The sequence below is a fragment of the Semicossyphus pulcher genome, unplaced genomic scaffold (genome assembly GCF_022749685.1).
Source record: "Semicossyphus pulcher isolate SPU_LCO1_2020_fin unplaced genomic scaffold, fSemPul1.0.p SCAF_7, whole genome shotgun sequence".
Classification (NCBI taxonomy): domain Eukaryota; kingdom Metazoa; phylum Chordata; class Actinopteri; order Labriformes; family Labridae; genus Semicossyphus; species Semicossyphus pulcher.
This window is the reverse complement of record NW_027211748.1, coordinates 21354119-21376040: the sequence shown is the minus strand read 5'-3', so window position 1 is coordinate 21376040 and position 21922 is coordinate 21354119. Positions and strand designations below refer to the sequence as shown.

The 21922-nt window shown below is 43.3% G+C and overlaps 1 protein-coding gene across 1 annotated transcript; it reads left to right on the top strand.

Annotated features, from left to right (window-relative positions):
• Positions 1-641: 641 nt before the first annotated feature.
• On the top strand, positions 642-10212 carry LOC138611435 (annexin A13-like). Its single transcript, XM_069684539.1, has 11 exons — positions 642-755; positions 1495-1570; positions 3492-3586; positions 3679-3849; positions 5271-5304; positions 5623-5702; positions 6311-6379; positions 7473-7574; positions 7652-7727; positions 7831-7943; positions 9029-10212. The coding sequence occupies exons 1-11, from the start codon at positions 741-743 to the stop codon at positions 9146-9148; spliced, it is 951 nt and encodes a 316-aa protein (XP_069540640.1). The 5' UTR covers positions 642-740; the 3' UTR covers positions 9149-10212.
• Positions 10213-21922: the final 11710 nt, after the last annotated feature.

Sequence of the window (21922 nt, the reverse complement as noted above, 5' to 3'; positions counted from 1 at the left end):
TTTACTGAAAGTGGCTTTTTCCGGGGGCGGACTGCTCCTTTAAGGATGAACAAGGTTATTGCTGACGTCCACTGGCCCCATTAGCGGCAGGGCCCCAGAAAGCCTTCCCCTTCTCTCTCGCTTATGGGTGGCCCTGCCTGCACCAACCTCCTCCACCTGCACTCAGATCCATCTTAATTTTGTACGACTTTAATAATAATAATATGTTACTGAGAGACAATTATTCATCTTTAAAAGATCATTAAAATATATTTTGTTTTATGTATATTTTTTATATGTTACTTGTTTTGTTTTTTAATGAGATTAATGAGTTTGAGAGTTTAAATATATTGTTTTAATTCACATTAAAAAAAAAAGAAGTAATAAAAAAGTAAAGTTGGGGGTGCCTTTTGCCACATTGCATATATGATTATGAAATTTACCGTACAGTATTAAAAAGTTTGCAGGGAATTCCTTCTTAAATCTATCATGTTCAAAATGTATAATTCCATCTTTATATTCAATCTCAACATTATCTTTAGTCTTAAACAACATAGTTTTCCACTCAGCTGCATCCTGCTAATTTAATAAGCGGCAGTGACGTCATCCCTGCAGCAGCGGACAGGGCTGCTTCCCTGCAGGAACAGCGGATCCTACTTGACTCACATCACATCAACTACAGAGCAGCAGCACAACATCCTAACACTCGCAGCTTCCAGTCTTTGCTTTAAAAACCGAAAACAGCGAACAGGATTAACATCATGGGCAACGTGCAGGTAGGAAAAGTGTTTTTTACAACTTCTGCAGCTAAAATGATCCTTTAATCAGTGCGTCATAAAGACATAACCGGTGAGTTCATTTGTCTGAGTTGTACAGTGCTAATAGGGCGAGTTAGCAGTGATGCAATAGGATAATTGTTCACGGTAGGATCACGGTTATGAATTAACAAGATCGCTAAAGTATCACAGACCGAGTCCAAAGATTGTTCTGGGTTCCTTATTTTCTTCACCAGACTTTTTGTGTAAACTGTCTGAAACAGTGTGAGTGTTGGGAAGCAGAACCTGCGCAGTTAACTCGGGCAGAGGGAGGGTCCCTGCCAGGCCGGGGAGGCAGAGCAGGAATCTGAGAGGAGATCTGATCAATAAGGCCGCATTGTGTTGAACAGAGGGGTGGGCGAGGAGAGCAGACTGAGTGCTGCTGCTGCTGCTGCTGCTGCTCCATGACTCAGCTCTAACGCAGGCTGCGCCCTTTTCCTGCGGGACAGACCGGCCTGATGCAACGAAACAACATAATCACTTCCAGAGGCTCACTCTGTGATCTGCATGACTGGAAATAACTATACATGAAGCTTTATACTTTTTTTTAATACAATTATAAAACTTTATGCACATTTTCTAAGCTTCTTTAGATGAACAGTACTGTAGTAATGATACATGTGTCTTTGTTTGTTTAGAGAACCGTTTATAGTGTTTATGTTTGCATATGTTTGAATGAATGAATGTTTCTTTTCTCCAGCCCACTTTGGTCCCATGTGAGGACTTTGATGCCACAGCTGATATCAAGTCCATCAGGAAAGCGTGTAAAGGTTTAGGTAAGTGTGCAGTATGAAGGTGTGGCTCTTTCTCTGTCAGTAATTCTGTGGTGTGTTTGTAAAGCCTCTCTCTCTGTTTGGATATGATTAAGGCATCCGTTGTCACCTTATTATTGTGAAAGGGCAGTCACTATGCCCCACTTTTTTAGAGATGTTCTGTTATCTTGGCCATACTTCCTCTTTTTTTGTTCAGTTCTGTTTTATATTTGCTCTCATTAATAACGGTCACGGCAAGTCATAGCCTTGAAAATGATCAGATAAAACATACAACTTATCTATTGTGTATTATGTATTATGTTTAATGGGTTGTATGATAGTGGCATGCTTCAGTCTCTTTCCCTCCACTGACCACTGACAGATGATATGATGGACTCATCCATCACCAGCAGTGGTGTACTCAGGGGTGGAGCAGGAGGGAGGAAATTGCCCCCCTGAGGCCCCCCATGTTTGCCCTCATGGATACTCTCGAGTAAATAAAAAGTGATAAAGTGTCCTCTCAAGTGCCCTTCCAATGGAGAAAAAATACGTGTTGGAAAATTAGTTAGCCTCCACACACTCCATGTCTGAAACAATGTGTCCTCATTGGATGCCTCTATAGCTGAAAATGCCCCTGTTGTTGTTGTTGTTTTTTAAAATACTTACTAAAGTTGTCAAAATGTGCGATACTTCGATTATTTTTCAAAACCACATGTTTTGAAACGATACAATCTCCTTTATTTACGTTCAATAGTACTGAAAGGGACCAAAGCTTTAAAAAAAAAACAGATCTACAGTCAGATTTTCAGCCCAAAGCTGCTGCGAGCAAAAGAGAGACGGCAGCTGTGGTCAAGTGACATAGACAGGAACTAAAGAGAGCGAGCACTGTTAATGTAAATAAAGCAGTGAAACAGAGAAATTAATCATTTTTTACTGATTGTTTCACAACAAACTAGCAGAACCTCTGTACAACCCCGCAGGAAGGTACAGGAGTTTGTTTTTATAGGCCGAAGTCGACCGTGTGTGTCTGTCTGCTCCGCCCTCCGTCACACCCGGAGCTCTTAGACAGCAATGACACAGCGGACTCTCATTCACAGAACAGCAAATGAAGACGTTTTGTGAAGTCCCTTTCACGTTTCATAAAGATGCACAAGTTACAATAGTGTCTGTTGGAGACAGACAGACAGAGAGCAGAGAGACAGCCATGTTATGTTTTCATTTAGTCCTGACTGCAGACTGTTGGCTGAGCTCCAGGAACATCCTGCTTAGTAAGTCTCCCATCACTATTAACAGTATGTCAAATGAGCTGGTCTGTGTGTAGTAACTTTTCTGTACCAGCACTGTCTGAAGCTGGGAAATTAGAAACAAGAAAAGTACCTCATTTTTGTTGAAAGGACTTCTATTTTTGTTGCCGTGGTAACGAAACAGGTATCGAGTTCCTTTTTTTTTTTACCAGTATCGTATCAAAGTTTAAAATTCTGGTATCGTAACAACCCTAGATTCTACCTTATACGCCTAACGTAGTTATAATCACATAATAGAACACTTTAATCTTTTACCATGCACTGTTTCACATCACAACTTCCTGGGTGCTGGTGCCCCATGGGAAACAGCTGGTGCCTATTTTTTTTTTTCCTCATTCCCTCAAACAGCCTGAGCAGTCCACTGATGAGTGGTGGGACTCATATGTAAGGATAACGTTTGATATATGCAAATTAACAAGTAAACCTAGTTTTAGCACAATTTCTATGTTTTAAATAATCTTGAAATGAGCTTGTTGTGCATCTTACAGTCAGTGATGAGCTGTGTGTACGCCTGGCAGCATTTTAATAAAAGGCCTGTCCGGGTTGAGTGATCGCAGTATAATATTGCGATAAAAGTCAAGGATTAAAACTGAGTTGTAAGTATTATAAAGTGTATATTTATCCCGCTCTATAATCCTCAGGTACAGATGAAGAGACCATCATTGAGATCCTGGCCAATCGCTCTGCAGCTCAGCGTGTGGAGATCAAACAGGCCTACTTTGAAAAGTATGACGATGTGAGTACCTGCCTACCCTCCTCTCTTATACGCACACAAACACACATACAGACACTATGATGCCTCGTGTTACCTCCTCTGTGTTTGTTCAGGAGTTGGAGGAGGTGCTGCAGAAGGAGCTGACAGGAAGCTTTGAGAACGCCATCATTGCCATGTTGGACCCTCCTCATATTTTCTTCGCCAAGGAGCTGAGGAAGTCCATGAAGGGGGCGGGGACTGACGAAGCTGTGCTGATAGAGATCCTGTGCACGGCCACCAATGAGGTCTGTCAGTGTGAAAACCCAACAGCTGTCCTCATAGATAGCAATACTGATCTATGAATAATTATGGGGGCAGTGTAGCAAACTGTAAACACAACACTGATCTATAAACAACAGCTATGGCTAACATGTTAGCAAACAGTTGCTTATTTACAGATTCAGCAGATACAAAGCATTATCATTTAATTGGGATCCATCGGGCTGATCTGTAACTCCAATATTCACTTCAACTCCTAAATGGAAAGAGCATAAGGGCCTGTGTCCACTAACGGAGTTTTTTGCACTGGCAGCGCCCACAACCTAAATTTCAGAGCGCTTCTCTGTTGCTAGGATACGAAAGTTGTCTGGTGGCACTTCCGCTTCCCTTGCTGACCAAGAAGTCTGTTTTAAATCGCTCTGTATGCTTAATATTTGATTTTATTTAAGGAAATATAACAAAGAAAACATAAAAACAATGTAAAGGAATCGTGTCCTGGCATTAGCAGCAGCTCTACAGCTTCTCCTCATCCTTGTTGTTGACAACAAGTAGATATCAGATGTCCCACCCCTTCCCGAGTTTGATTGGACGGTGAGGGAGAAGTGACATGTTTGTGCTGAGGACGCTGAGCGCTAGAAACGCTGAATTGTATTGGTTATATAGACACTGGCAGTGCAAATAACCCTGTTAGTGGACACAGGCCCTAAATGTATTTAGCTGTTAGATGCTCCACTATGTTCAGCAGCGTGTTGCCAACTTTGACTGTCTGTTGTTTGGGGCAGTGCAGATATGGTACGGTGGGTTTGACAGTGTTTTGCTGAAAACAGCTTCCTGTTGCTGCTGGAAATAACTGCTGATGAGAGAGTTGAGAGGGAATCAAAACAGTGAAACCAGCCTTTGAAACCAAACATGAAGCTGAAAGACACTGCTACCCCCCGTCCTAAGGCGGCCTTATAAAGCTATCCACAATCTAACCCAAAAATAACCATGTGAAACGCCTTCAATCAAATACATGGGGTTTATTAAAAGACACAAACAACCACATCATTAACTGAAGACCAACAAAACACAACAACATAAAATCCCTGTCTGAGAGGCAGAACCACAGCAGTTACCACAGCAGAAGCCTCTGTCTTCAGATGTCATGAGTGGGGTTTTACAGCATCTAAGACCAGGTGCACCTCATTGTGCAATCACCTGGGAAGAGCTGGGAAGACACAACAGAAGGGCAAAAGGGACAAACAGAAGAGGGAAACATACAGCCGTAACAGACACTAAAACACTTCCTGTGGTTGGGGGATGACTGTCTTTGGGTTAGTCACCACCATCAACCGCTTTGATATAACAAATCACATTATTTGATCCATTTCAGCCATAAGAATATTAATAGCAGCAGCTTTAATACAAGCAAGTTGACTGAATCTCTTCCTTCTTTATCTTCTGACAGGACATCATGAGGTACAAGGAGGCTTATGCCCAGGGTAAGTCCTCTTCCATGATGAGTCACACAAATATGATGTTCCTCTCATTCTGGAAAATGTGGTCGTTAAAATATCTTTTATATTTGTCACGATGTTATGGGTGTTTCACTACTGGGAGTGAATCATGGTGCAGGGAGCCATGCTTTCCTCTCTCACTGACCACAACTACAGGCGGGTTTTATCCTCCTCAGTGTCACATTTCAGTTGTTACAAAATGTAGCAGTGCACTTTACAGACTTCAATACACTTTGTACGCGTGTCAAAAATGTGTAAAGACACTTCTTAAGAGGGGACTATTTTTTGTCTCTTACCCAACAGTGCACGAGCGGGACCTGGAGGCCGACATTGAGGACGACACCAGTGGGGATGTGAGGAACCTGCTGATGGCTCTGCTGCAGGTGAACGCTCATTATTTAGGCTTTATTTGACCATGACTGACACGTCTAGCATTGGTGGAAACAAACAGGAGGTACAGCTAAAAAAAGCAGCTAATTTTAAACAAGGGGAAAGTTTGGATGTTGGATGTGGGACATTTAGAAAAGGAGGTTACTCTTTCCTTTCTTTGTTATTTACTCACAGAATTGTTCTCCGCGCTGCGACTCCCCCACAGAGACATCGGTCACACATCACATCATTGTCTGGCATGCCTTGCCGTCTTTTTCAGCGCTCCCACCCTTTTCTGCTTCCTTTTTCTTTTCCTTCCCCCACAAATATAAAAGACAAACACAGTGTGACTCATGTTCCACAGCGACGCCTGTGCAAAGAGCCGACACTCTCATGGCCTTCGCATATTTCCCGCTGATGTGCAGCAGATGATTGTTATCCCCGTTTAATTCCTGAGATTATTCTCCTAATCCATCTTTTTAACCTTCTCCTCACTCGCTAAATCTTTTCCCTCAATCTCTCTCTACGTGCACCACCTCCCTTATTCCTCCTCTTAAACCTCTCTTCCCCTTTTCTCCCCTCCTGTATCCCCCTCTTCTCCTTTATCCCTCTCTCTCTACAGGCGGGCAGAGACGAGGGCTACGAGGTGGATGAGGATTTAGCCGAACAGGATGCCACATCTTTGTTTGAGGTACGTTCTTAGATGAAATCTGTGCAGCATAATTCTTATAAATTCCAGGCCTTATTCTTATTTTGCACTTTAAATAAAACCAGTGTTTGGCAGGGAAACGTGATCCTGGGTTTAGATGTTGGAGCATGTGAGCTCGGGATGACTGGCAAATCTCCCTGGCACTGACTTTATTAAACCAGAGCTTGTTTTTGTGGTTACGCTGCACTGTGGCTTTTGTTATAGGGCTGGACGGTTGGGTCTCTGTGACTATTCATATTAAAAGTTGCTCAGTTATAGTGTGCAAAAATGAATGTGTGTTTCTACAAACATGTTGATCATATTATTTTGAGGTTTTAGAGCTTTTTATTAGATTCTTTGTACGAGAATGATCATGTCAGTCTTTTTGCCAGGCTAACAGTGTGGATGTAATTTGTTCAATAGTTTATGTAGCGTTTCAGGACACACCACAAAATCACCACGACACCACAGCTCTCTTTGGATAATAATTTACAGAGTGAGTCTGTAATGATACAATATGTGACAGGGACTGCATCAGTTCACACCCTCTTCTCAGACTACTGTGAGAGAGAGATATGAAATAATATAATATACCCTGCACGTACATGTGTAATCCATCACAGGGTAAACACAGTGACTCCACGTGTGTACACGCAAAGCAAAAGAAAAGTAACAATTCACTTTACATTCGTTCTATATAAATCCCACTGGAAAAACCACATTACCCACAATGCCGGGGGCAGCCAAGACTCTGAGAAAGCGGCGGAACTTCAAAAGAACACAGTTAACAACATAGCGACCCTAACTCTCGCACTTAAAGGGCCAGTTCGCCGATTTTCAACCTCAGTCCTGTCATGCTATCATGGGGAGCTAATGCCATTATGGTTGAACAAAAAATGCAATTTCCCTCTGTGTCTTTCGAGGAAGCTATCCGCTTCTCCAACGGGCCCTGGAAAACCTCCACCAGACTACGTAATACTACGCTGGAATACCAAAACACACCATTATCTTTATATGAAAAGAATGAAACACATCCAACACTGAGACAAAATCTCACCACTGTTTGCGTCTTATTTCCTTGTTTTGTGACTATCAGGCCGGAGAAGGCAGGTTCGGCACAGACGAGACGACCTTCACCTTCATCCTGACGCACAGGAACTACCTGCAGCTCCAGGCCACCTTCAAGGCCTACGAGTCGGTAAGACTGCTCTCACTCCTGCAGGATGATTCATCGTTTTCATTATAAGTTCTCATGTTAACTTTTTTGCCTTGCAGCTTTCAGGAACAGACATTTTGGACACCATTGGCTCCGAGGCTACAGGAACCCTGAAGGAGTGCTACATCACTCTGGGTAGGCTTTACTGTAGCTCCGTCTTTCAGAGGACATGAACATCAAATCAAGTATGAGTTTTGTGATAACTAGTGCCCTCTTTGTGTGTGTGGGTGTTTTACAGTCAGGTGTGCTAAAAACCCGCAGCTGTATTTTGCCCGACGCCTGAATGCCGCCATGAAGGGAGCGGGCACAGATGAAGACACGCTCATTCGCATCATTGTTGGGCGCTCTGAGGCAAGTCTGTGTAGTGTGGTCTGAAAATCTATCAGGTTGAATTCTGCGGCTGGTTCAGATGAGCTTCAAGGATAATATTCAAGGCTCAGGAAACATCTGGGTAAAAAAGATGTTGGCAGGTCCACGCCAATTTTCTAAGAAAGCAAAAGAGACACACCCAACATGTGCATTCTGTGAGGACGTCTCAGAGATCTTACCTTTTAATGAAAAGAATGGGAAATACACGCTGATACACATGCTGTTACTGCGCTGAATTTGTAAGACTGTCTGGAGCAGCCGTCCTCAAACATAGGACTGCAGCAGCCCACTTTGAAATCTTGAAATAGTCTATAGCAGTGTCCCAATCCCGGGGCTGCATCCTTCAAAGGACGTATTTGAAGGTTGATTGCGTCACAGCGGCGCGTCAAAGGCTGTCTCAATTTGAAGGCTCCTTCAGATGCGGCGGACAAACACGTCCTCCTTTTCCAGGGCCACAAAGGATCCATCGGGTTCATCCTTTGCGGCCATACGTATCACAAGATTCATTGCGTGCCAATTCAAACGAGATGGTGGACTCAGTTTTAAATGTGAACGTTTTTGGTTTCAACTCAATCGAGAACCTGCATTACAGGTAAAAATAAACGACAGTGGCCTTGAAACGAATTATCTTTAAAACAATAGGTTAAGTTGCGTGAGGTTAGTTATGATAGGTAGTTAACCCGCTAGCTACCTGTTGCTAAGCAACAGGAGCTACATTTGGTGATGCAAGGGTAAGGGCGGGAACAGCGGGTGACCACTTACACTTTGAAGAATCTGGTCCGGAGAAATACAACTTTATTTAACTCAATTAGATAAAAAGGGAATTAGAACCATATTTTTTGAAATATTGGATTAGTTAAGACCTTGAACTATAATTCTTTTTCACACTTTGAATTGGTGGCAAAATATCAAACCACGCTTAGTAGTAGTATTTTGTTGAATGAAAAAGATTCCTGATAACGTAAAACAAGTGTTGGTCCTAAGATGTGCTCTTTAACTTACTAAGGATCGTGTCAACATCCAACAAAGACACTAGTTGAAAAAAGTATTGTGTTGTTCACCCACAGATCGACCTGGAGACGGTGAAGGACATGTACCTGGAGAAATACGACGTCACCCTGAAGGACGCTCTGGATTCAGAGTGTGGAGGAGACTTCAAACGCCTCCTCATTCACATCCTGCACTAAAACATCTCACCGTCTCCCTTATTTAACCGACATTATACACTTTGTAACCATCTCCTCCTCTTTGTCTTTATACTCCTTTCACCAAGTTTACGCATTCCCTTTGTGGACGTCTGTCTATCATCTCTCTCATAACTGTCTTCATCTCTGTCACTCTCGGAGTCAGTTCTCTTTGCAGCATGGACCAAAAACCAACTTATTACTATGTGATACAGTGTTTTACATGTGGTTAATTTACATTTATAATCTTTAAATACACAGTTTTGCCAAGAAAATAACACCCATGTGGAATTATCCCACTGTTTTCGTCCAAAAACAAGCATCTTCAATCAGCCGCTTTTTAGTCTCATCATGCATTTAAAGCTTAAACCAAAGCTGTAAACACTAAGAGGTCTCTGCAGCTCGACATACGAGCCCTCTCATATCTATCACTTTATTTAATTCTCTCATTATCATCCATTGATTTGACACGTTTGCCTCAAAGATGCCTTTCATAAGATGATCGCGATGCAATTTCCTTTGTGCTGCAACACTCAACACATAAGTGCCGAATGATCACGTTTGATTAAATGACTTTATAATCACCCTGATATGAAGAGCTCTAAACTCTTTAAGTACACAGTATTGGGTTTTTTATAGTTGCATCCCTGAATGTTATGTGGGATTTTTAACTCATTTTTAGTCACAGCTGACATCCTGCCTGTCAAATCCACACTTTTAGTACAGTTTTTCCGGTTGTCCCTCAAGGACTAAATAGAGTTACAGTACAACGTGATAAACATGTAAAACTTTAATATCATTGTGCGTTTAAGTTAATAACATCTGCTATGTAGCCCCTGAAGAATCACTTATAGAGCACACAGTCTCCAATCATGTATGGACTCATATCTAATATTACACTCATTGCAATAGTGTGGTCTAACATAGCAAATGAATACACTAAATTATGTGAAAGTATTGATTGTTAACCTGTTGTAATTGCATCAAAAGAGAGTGGTAAACACATGAAGTAATAATAAATTTTACCTCCATCAAAAACGGTATGTTGTGTTCTCTTTATCTCCAGCAGAGGGCAGTGTGGCACCACTTTAATGTACAGTATGCTGTTTGTCAAATAGGAATGGCATGACCGATGAGAGTAAAATGATCTGTTTGATCACACTTTTTATAACATGCACAACCCCTTATGTGCTTTATAAATATGATATTATTTATAAGCACACTTTTGCTGTGATGAAGCTTCTTCAGTTGCTTACATTACAGCGTGTTAGTGTTGGTGGCCTATGATCCAGAGCCATTCATATGTGGATTTTTACAACATCTTCCTCTTGCTAAAGAGGGCAGAAACTGTGCGACGCCTCCGGGTGTGTTTAAAGCAAATAGAGAGAAGAAGGAGAAGTTCAAAATAAGTGAGAAATGCTTCCAGATGCACCGACCCAGAAGTTTTCTCACTCTCTTTCCCACAGCTTTCCTCATTCCTCCCTCTATTGCCTTGAAGTTCTGCTTCTTTCAGTATGAAGGGCAAAGTTTGGAGTACACCTGCTTTCTGTACATTCTTGCTACCTATACAGTCTGTGCACCATATGTAGCGCAGTGGCCCATCATCCACCTCTTGTAACACTCACACTCTGGCAGCCTCTCTGTCTCTCTGTCTAGGAAGAGCATCACACATGCCTGTTGATATGAGACAAAGGTGGAGATGGTAGATTCTTTGCAAGTGTATGGGAGTATATGGGCGTTGCATTTGTCTCAATAAAGAGCTGTTTTTGGAGGGAAATTAATCCCATTGTAACATTTTTAGTTTATTTTTGTAATAACAACAAATAAGGGACTGTAGGAAAATGATCTGTATCACCTAAAATAATAACTCAAACTTACCAGTATGAGTACAACTCAAGTAAAAGAATGGCCAATTTAAGATACTGCTGTTTCTAATAACTGAAAGGAAACCATTAAAGAGAAGAAAAAAATAAAGCTATTGTTAAATAATAATTATAATATACATAGATATTCCAGCTCTCCCCAGACTTCGCTCCATTTGGCTTGAAAAAAATACACAGCAGTCCTCCTTTTTTTACTCGTTTCATTCCCTTATAATTTGCACCCGTTCCCTTAAAGGTATAATAAGTAGGATTTTCTTTGCATTTTGTCAACAACACATTCAAACTGGGCCCCTCCTCCTGGGCTCTTCGTCAACAGAAGCTCACTCTCACTCTCTCGTACGAAAACACGCCAATCCCGCAGAGCTAACACCGACAGCATCACGGTTACCTTTGCGCTAGCATGCTAACCACCGGTTACCGTTGCGCTAGCATGCTAACAGCCTGCCCTACCCAAGGGGCAACCTCCGGTGTTGAAAAATGAAGCCAATGCGAAATGCAAAAAAAAGCAGTTCCTCGAGTGGCCACTTGAGGCTGGCTCCAGAAAACAAGAAATAACATTACAGCAGGTGGGAAAATGCCCATTTTTACAGCAGAAATAAACACGTTTACAGCCTGGTACAAAAAACGGGTTTGTTATAAAGAGCTAATTTTATTGTTCAAGATAACTGTACGGGGGTGAATTTTTTTATAACACACCTGTTTTAATTATATTAAGCCTTTAATTATAGGGGTCGGATCACTTGATTGACAGGTGGATCCTGCTGGCTGTCTGCTAGACGTCAACACAGACACAGACACTGAGCTTAACTTCACCTGTTTGTGTTGTTGGAGACTTTTGGGGATTTTTTCATTCAAAGTTTGGACAAATAATCTGTCTCTGTGGGATATGGACCTTTATGGCTGTGCAAGAAGTCTGAGCTCCAGCTTTTTGGTGAGTTAAATGCTAGTGTTATTGTATTGAAATATTTTTAGCACTAAGTAGCAGGTATACTGTGCTTGCTTTTGCTGCTTGTTAGCCTGTGCAGTGTTTATTTATTTAATCGCCGATCAGTAAATAGGAGTCAGGAGTTGTTGACGTTTCCCCGGACGAGCGAGCAGCGAGTCCGTTACTTCTTTAGTCTGATAACTAAACACCTGCAGTCAGTCACCGACAGAATCTCCTCCTGGCAAAGTCAAACCAGCTCATTCATGATTTATACAGTCTATGGATAATAACCGTTAGCTACGCTGAGGAGCATATAGCCTAGCTTCATAGCCGTAGCTGGCTGATTCATGCGGCCCGCCCATAGAGCTCAGCCATAGGCTGTAGCTCGGTCGCGCTCCGCCTCTTTGCCCGTCTCTAGATTAGCCGTCTCTGGCATTTCCAATATGGCGACCCCCAGCGGCGGCGCAATTCGGGCTTCCAAACGCTTCTTCAGAAACCAATGGGTGACGTCACTGAGCCTACGTCCATTATTTATACAGTCTATGGTCCTACCCCATTTGAGGCACCTACCTGTCCAACAGAAAGACGGCCAACTCTGAATCCCTCTTTCACCATGTTCGCCGGTCTGAATGGGGCCCAGCTGCTAATTTATTCCCCTCCCACACTCACCTATATGCTGTGATTGGCTCAGGGAACCACAACAGCGCCCCTCCTGAAAACGTCCCTTGCAAAGCAAAACAACAGAATAGATGCAGAGGGAAGGGTCTCACAAGGGTCTGCACACACACTCACCAACACACACGTATAGAGGCCCATGAGTGATGATTTACATTATATTTGTAAAAGTCTTTATTTTATTTTTCTTGGAAAATCCTCCTTATTATACCTTTAAGTAAATGTTGCAAGTCTTCGCAGATTGTAGGATTAAATTGCCATTCTTCTTTTAAAATACAAACATTGGGAGTAATTATTTTGTTTCATGCATTAAATTTTATTTGTTATGTACTTTAAAGTCCGTAAAAATTGATTGAGCAAATTCTTCAGTCCAACATAACTACATAAAAGGAAACCATGCACTGCTTTAAGACACACCCATACCTACTCGACACACGCTATTCTTTCCTTCCATCTGTACTCTATTATCCAGAGTGCTAATGTGTAAGGGCAACTGGTACTTCCAGACAAGGCTCCACTCTCTATACTGTGGGGCTCTGACCTTTTTCCTTAAACGTTTATCATCCTCAGACCACCATAACTCACCCAGCCTGCCGTCCGTCAGCCTGGAGGTGGTTTCAATTTGTCCCAATATGCTTTTTTTCTGTTCTGTTAGTCAACTCAGGTCTGCTTATTCTCTGGCTCGTTTCAGACAAAGGTTGCGCTCAAGATGTGGGATTAGTTTATGAACTGTGCTGCACATGTTGTATTCATAGTTTCACTCTGGTCAAGCACCCTTGAACTGGAGAGAATTAGAGGACTGAAGTAGGAAATGACTAAGTCGGCACTCCTTTGATCCCAGAGACTCTATACCAGAACCTTTAAGACACAAACCTGCATATTAATGGCTCTAATCCCCTAAAAGTTATGATTTATTGAAAAATGTATAGCACACACTGAGCTGGAGGTCATGCCTTCAAAGGCTGAAAAAATAACATCAACTGGTCTATTGGTTTTTATGGGACATATGCTCAGGATCGTAATTTGCTTTTTGATCTGGGTCCAGGCAGAGCAGCACTCTGGGACTAAGAGGCGTTTTCACTGGACCTGTGTAGGAAGGCCTTTAGAAGGTTAACTACCCGACTAATATAATTTGAACTGTTTAAATTCATGATAAAGGACCCTGTTCTTTGATGTGTAATGGGAAACACCTGGCAGCTTCTGCCAAGTGCAAACATGTTCAATTCAGTCTCAAAGTCTCTAACTGCAGCGCGGCTAACTGCAGGGCGACGATGAAAAGACTAGTTCATCCAGGATTAACAGTTTTTAAATGTTGAACTGCAGATGGAACTGAGAACTAAGCATTATAGGCAGAAGGAAAGTCGATACAACACATATGGGCAATCTGTGACATGATTAAACTTTTTGTGATTGTCCGAAATTCCCTTAAAATTAATAAGAAAAACACAGCAGTTACCAAATATTAACATTTTTTTAACAAGTTGTGGATACTCACTTGCTTCTGAAAAACAATTGACCTTATTGGCATGGTCCCCTTATTCCTCCAACATCCTGCGCAAGATGGTATGTTCAAACTCTGACAAAAGGATAACTGCTGTGTTCCAGGTTGCGAGTGGTGTTGGCAGGAAATTTGGGCATGTTGCTATCATTTCACTACTTCTTGGTTGAACTGAAGAAACAATGGATAAAAATCCAGAGGGACATTGGGCCATAATTAAAGGTAAAACAACATATTTGTTAACCTTATGTTCAACAACAGCTAATGTTAGCATGCAACCAGTTCCTAGCCAACATTTTATAGTGTTAAACAACAGGAAAGGAAAGGCAACACCTCCTAGCTAGTTAACTGTTATTGCTAACGTTAGAGGTTGTTAGTTAATAGTTAATGTTAGTTATTAAAAATGTTGTTTTAGCTTGACCCAATGATGATGATGTCTTACTGGTTTACCTTATCCATTGCCTTTTCATTTCTTTATCAATCAAGAAGCAGTGAAAGGAAACAATTTGTAAGAACCCTACATTTACACAAGTTGCTATCTTGAACACAGCACATTTGTCAGCATGTTTAGATTCCCAGCCTGCCTGTGATATCAGAGGAAAATGGGAGCCCTGATCAACAATGTGAATTTGGCTTGTAATTACAAGCTGAAAAACACTCTCACTCACTCACATGCTAAAACATGCTAATAACTGTAGCCTAAATGCTAAATGATGTAACAGTTACAACAGCACAAGACAGTTAAGTGAGATAAGCAACTCAGAAATATTAGTTACACAGCAATATCTTAACACTTGCTAACATTAGCTTACTACAGCTAGCTACAGGTCATACCATTAAGCTAGTCTGTATAGCAGTAAAACCCCTGAGTCTACGTGATATTTTTTTTCTTCTAGGAGTACAGGCAGCTTAAAAAAATCTGGCCAAACAGGTTTGTTTTTATTTAATTAAATGTAAAACATCAAATATACAACTCATTACAGTTTCAGTTAACAGTAACTATGTTAAGGTGTTTATATTTAAAATAGCATGCTGTCTCTCCAGGACAGTTAAATCTTAACACTAACCTTAGTTAGACACATGGCATTAAGTCTATAATATGCAGGAAGTGGTCCTTGAACACAGCATGCAGTAAATATTCACATTAGAAAATGGCGGCTAACATGAAACACATGCTCTTAAAAAACACACTCCTGAATGAAACCAGCAGCAGTAAAACAGGTTTGGTGACAGCAGAAGATGCTGTTGTCACAGTGGGAATGATCTGAATGTCCTTTGGCATCAACAGTAACTGAATTACATAAATAAAAAACAGACAAAGCACGAGGAATTTCTGAACATCACATAAAACATTTCAATGTGTGAATAATTAAACTGTTTTACAGTATTAGATGGTGAACAGTTGTTTTTGTCATATTTTATTCTTCAGAAGATATCGCAAAAAATACTAATTTCTGCATACATATAAATACAGTGAGTGATACATAATGCTACATATTAAAAATAAAGTTATTTAAAAAATGTTTTAACAAAATAATTTTCAAAAAGAAAACTTAGCTGTAGACTACTCATTACAAAATCAAGCAGCTTAAAGGAATACTAGAAATTTGGGAAGTTGCTTATTCACTTTCTTTTGATAAGTTACAGGAGACGATCGATGCCACTCTATAATGGGTTTATTAGTGAGGTTGTAAAAAACTGTTAACATTGGAGAGAACCCGTATTAGCTGTCCATCTTTATGCTAAGCTAAGATAACAGGCTACTGGCTTTAGCTTAATATGTAACAGACAGATATGAGAGTGGAATTGTTCTGGTCATCTAATCACTCTTCCCAACAAACAGCGGGAGAGCAAACAATATCCAATGGTGTGCAAATAATCGGCCAGGTAAATTCGAGCGCAACTAATCGATGAGATTGTTTGTTCATTTTTTGCGACCATTGTGGTAGCTACTGCAACAAATGAAATGTAAGTGTATGAAACTTTGGACATATAGCTCCAGGGCGAGAGCAACCTGTTCACCTACGCATGGAGTAGGTTAGGACTTGTTTGCATTGCCTCCAGTTAGGAATCGGTGTAACTCCTTGCAAGAAAGCAAAAAAGCATCTTTTTCAAACTGTTTAACATTTCCTTTAAAATCCAACCAATGAAACTCGTCCATCATATAAATGGCTTAACCTTTGATCTAACTTGTAATGACATAAAAGTTTAGTCTGGTGTTATGCTGCCACCCAGAGGATTGACACTCCACTTCCTGATTGGTGGCTGATCTGGTTGACCCGTCCGCGTACACAGTCCAGTGTGAAGAACACCACTGTGCCGTTATGAACCTGGAAGGATGCCCGCAGGCTCACACTGGCCCATTGGCTTCCCTCGGGCATCTGACCACCCACCTGCTGGGCCAGAGGGACCGGTTGTGCTCCCTCCGCCTCACGGCCTCCTCCCGACCCCTCTGTATCACTTCGCCTTAAAAGAGTCACCTTCACAAGGTTGCAGGAGTGAATGAGTTTGAGATCCAGAGCCAAACTAGCGGTGCCACTTTCTCTGAAGACAAAATTGCGTTTCTGATCTGCGGATCCCTTCGCTAGCAGCCCCATCTGAGACACCTGAGCGCTGGTCTGGCGGAAGAACAGGGGCTTGTTTCGGACTGCTCCAGAGGGAAGTCCAACATGAGCCACTTTGGCAGACAGAGAGGAAGAGATAGCAGCAGGGACCCAAACCAAGCTGAGGGCGCTGATGCCGGTCTCGTCACCAAAGAATCTTACATTGCACTGAGCAGGAGAGAGTATCTCGAAACCCAGTGCGTCCCCAGGTTCAACTCTAGCTGCTCCAGAGAGAGATATAGATGTGTCTCGATAGTGGACGCCTGATTTGAAGGAACGACACAGCTCCATGCCGGTACCATTGCGGTTGAGGTAAGCCAACAGTTGGAAGCCATCACTTACGCACGCCTGGCCCATTGAGTACAACGCCTGCTGGAATACAAAACGCACGGTGCCACTTTCTGCGAAACGGATCCCACGGCCATCATGGGTCAGCCCGACTACGTAAGGATCAGAGGTGGAGGTGGTGCGGTAGGTTGGGCGATAGTTTGTGTGGTAGTGTGCGGACACTGTGGCCTGTGCTGTCATGGCTACAGCCCCAGTGTCATGAGAGAGCCAGAATAGACTGAAAGGAGTTGCTGCAGGGTCGTACAGCTGCAGACCTTCACTGCTTTGGTTGCAGTTGTGGCTGGCGCTCCGGAGGAAAAGGGAGATAATGTGTCCTGGTGCAACTTCTGCTACCCCGCTGATGCTAGCACTTTGGAGCGACCTTCCTTCACGCTGCTCGATCCTAATGCCACTGAGGTCCCGACCTTCAGAGCTGTCCGTGCTGTTCATACGCAGACACACCTGGATGAAGCTGCGACAGCCGTGGCTCACCGAGAGATTCTCGTCCAGCCAGACCAGACCGTGCTGCCTGAGCACCAGCCGTCCGTCCTCAGCCGACAACAGACCTGCGTCGCCTCTTCCCTGGATTTGAAGCTGCACACTTGGGAAGGCATGAGCCAGGACGTGGTCTCTTGCACCAAGCAGACCCACATCTCCAGCCCAGGTCAGAGAGAGGGTGCTGTCACCTGCGGCAGGGCCGGAGCAGAGGGTGTCTGTAGTGAAGGTACAAGGTGAGGCCACAGGCTCTCCGTCACACTCGTTACAGGCCTGACACTCGTCCATGTCCGAGTTGAAGAAGTAGCTGTGGCCACACATGCCCAAGTTGGCATCTCGCTCTGTCATGGCATGACACCTGAATCCACCTGAGGGCAGGGAGAGTGAGTGTTAGCCCAAAACATGTTTCACTAACTGAAAGCACTTAAAGAACTATACGGTTTTTTACTCTACTGTTTTAGGGAAATTAGAAAAGTCATGTTACCTGGAGTATTTTGACACCTCTGTTGATCTCCACACAGATCCGGTATTTCAAGGCATTCATCTCTGTCCTGTAACGGTGAAAAAATGAACACTTTGAAGCAATCAGCAAGTTCGGTCAGGAAGACTGCATGCTGGTTCTGCCGTTCATACCTCACACCTCTCTGCTCACACTCTCCTCACACATGCTCACTCTTATTTTCCTGCAGTCATCACCTGGTCACATCTGTCCAACAGCACTGCAGCACACCCTCATCGGTAGCCTATCATATCGTTGCTGTCATTTCAAATATGGCTTTTCTCATCGGCCTACACCTCCACCACCAGTGTCTGGACTCCATGGGGGTTATATCTTGCGGCTGCTCGACAAGCTTCGATCACCATATCTCCTTGTAGAGTCCAAGTGCAAGACTTCTGACCATGATTCATTCCCAAATCATTATTGTAAAATAAATGTTCTTCCTTACTTCATTGACTGGTCTCGCCTGATTGAAAAGGCTACGTTGAAGTCATGTGATGTAGTATAAAGAGCACAAAAGCCAGCTCTGGGTGGTGTTTTGGGGCAACTAACAGGAACTCACAGACCTTAGTTTGGACATTTTTTCCAGTTACGTAACATGTAGTTAACTGGACACTTGCATGAGAACTTTCAAAGACCGAACCAGCAAAGGAGTTTTAGCGCTTAACAAAACCCAACTCCGTCAGGTTTGCAACATTAACCACGTGTTGTGATGTTGCCCCGATATTGCAAAATTGATTGGATGGATGTTCCATATTTATTTATTTATTTATTTGGTAGACGTGAACGCAGAACACAGCATGTGCCAAAATGAAGCTGGTACCTAGATTGTCATACTTTGAAGCCTAGGGCCACCAACTAAGCTTCCATATTGCACAGATGGGAGTGAGAAGGTGTTGTTACTCCACTGATTTGGTTCACTCTCCCAAATCTCAGCAGCTGTTATTTTCAGCAAAAACAAAACTCCACAAACCCAGTGTGCACTCCCTGCCCAGCCCCAAACTGCACACTGACAAAGTTAGCAACTAACAGCAGAACACAGTGGAACTTTAAGCAGCTACAGAGCCAGACATTTCCCTCATGTCATCAGTTATAATGTAAAGTGGAAAGTAGTGCTGACCTGGCAGATTCTGTCCGCGTGGATTGAACACTGTTCGACCAGGAAGAATCCAGCAGGACAGATGGTACATTTCTCACAGCGAGGCTGACCGCTGCTGAAGCCGCAGTACTCCTCAGGACTGCAGGTCCCACAGGCCAACAGGGAGCGACCCACCTGATGGTGTCAGACACGTCAGTGTGATATCAATGATATGGCAGGCACCTTATGTACTTGTCAGATCTCAATATGTGGAATAAGTATTCACAGTCTTTGAATTAATTTTGAGGTAAAGCCACTTTTGACCATCCCTTTGGTTACACATTTATCACACTGCTTTTTGCTGCGATGAAGTTGTGTCTATAAATGCAGCGTCTGGTATCATGCAGTATATTCAGCGTGAAATTGCTCACACCCCCTGGTTGCAGCTCACCTCCATCACGCTGGCGTCCATGTCCACCTTGTGCAGAGAGAGCGCCTGCTGTGCTTGGTGGGCTCTAACCTGCCCATTCAACGTCTCCATGTGACTGTCGAGCCCCCCCTGCAGGTTCTGGAAGGATGTTTGTTTGATGCCGTCCATCAGTATGTTGTACTGAGCTTTAACCTGGAAGGAAACAGATCAAAAGCAACAATTTTAGTGTGATCTCAGTGATGATAATCATATCAATATCATTGCACTGCCTATTCATCTGCTCTGTTGTTAACTTTCTCATTTAAACTTGATTGAGGTACAGAACATCCTCTTCCTCTGATCCCATATGGAACAGATCCTCCACATGGACGTTTGCTGTCTGCATCGCCTCACATAATAAAACTTCTCTAGGTCAAATGTTCCCCATCCATCTCTGAATAAATGTTTCTCTAATCACTGGCCAGTAACAGAACCATCAACCATGAAGTGTTCATTAAAAACCATTAACATCTCCCTCATTATTAATCCCCATCATCAATCACAGCAGCCGTACTTGCTCCATCTGTTCATACATCCTCCTCTGTTGCTCCAGGATTTCTCTCTGCTGGCTGACCAGCGCCCCCTGCTGCTCACTGAGGAGCCTCTGCAGCTCCCTGACCTCGTCCTGCTGGCCCCTGAGGGCCTCAACCAGCTTGTCCTGGCTCTTAGACAGCTGCAGCTGCAGCACGAGTGCGTCCTCTGAGGGAACCTCGTTAGTCCCTGCAGCAAAGAAAGAAAGAAAGGTATTACGAAGCAACTTAAGTGATTATAATTTTATCACCGAGAAAGCTGCAGTTTCTTTTTTCCCATTTGAGGTTAATTGCTCCCAGGCCACTGACCTGGTTTCATGTCACACGTCAGCTGTATCCATGCACCTCGTTCCGACCCAAAGTCTGGCAGCTCATCCAGAAACTGCGCCGCTCTGTCCGTCACATGAACGGGTGAAGAGTTTTCTCTCCCGTACTCTCCTCCGTGCGTACTGCAGCCGTCTCCGACGCACTGCTTTGGCTTCTGGCGCATCCGATGTGGAAGTTTACATCCAATTCCTTTGCACTCTCGTGTTGCAGAGTCATGATGGGTCGGGCGATGAGAGACAGTAGTCGGACAGGTCCCTCCGGCGCAGTCAGGATGGAAAACCTCCGCTGTGATGGTTCTCGGGTTCGACCTCCTGCTGCTGTCCGCATCCACTTGTTGCGCAAAGCCTCCATGCTGAGGCTGGACAATTGTGTACGGCGCTAACGGCGCGCTCTGGGCTTGCTGATGACTGAAACGAGCATCCTGCTGGTAACTCGGGTAGACCTGTCCTTGTCTGGACTGCGCAGCGAGGGGATACTGCCGTCGGGACGCTACTTGCTCCGTGCGCCCCTGGCAGTGCGCTCCGACGCACGGTCTCCTCCAGTCCTGGGCAGGGATGCAGCGCGGGCCCCGGCAGTTCTCCGATACGCTCTCTGCTCCATTGACAATAGATATTACACAGAGAAAAAATAAAGTACAGATACGTGCCATGTTGCAATGCTAAAAGGTAAAATTGGAAACAGGCCACGAGTGAATGGTGGCTCCTTATTGCGCATCAATCCTTCAGCCCCGCAGATCCTGTTTCATCTCCTTTTAAAAATGAAAACGCTCAAATAATGAATTGTCCGTTGATGCACGTTACATTGATCTTAAACCACTGATAGCTTAGACATCGAGCTTGTCTCCATCGCGCGCACTGCGGTTTCTGCCCCCTTTGCCCCTTCTGGAGAGAGCTCCGTCTAGCCCACATGTGGCGCTCACTGCTCCTAATTGGCAACAGGCTTTGCTCCTAGTCTTAAATTAACCCGTAGCTTTCCCGGACATACCACTCCTCAGAGTCACTCCTCTTCCATAGAAGCTGCATGTGGGAGATATTTGGACTTTTCTAATGTTGTTTTTATTCTCACACTCCGGAGGGTCACTTTGTGTGCTCAGTTACCAGAACTGCATGACTAGCTCAGAATGGCCCAGAGGAATTTCAGAGATGTCGTTTATAGAGTTTTTATATGGAGCTTTGTTTTCTGACCTTTTTTTGTTCTGACTGCAGGATCGGCCGCTTTAAACATGCCAGAATTAAAAACCTCTGCTCTTTATGGCCTCAAAGCTTTGATCCCTTCTGTATAAGTGGATTAGGGTGCAGTGGAAGGACTTTAAAACAACACTCAACTTATAGAAAAGTCAGAGACAAAACCGCTTCTCCTGTAAAATGTAAACTTTATTACAGTTTATCACCACTCTCATTTCCCCTCCCGGACCCACATGGCTTTGATTACAGCTTAAACCCACTTTAAAAAGCCTTTAACGTTTCCC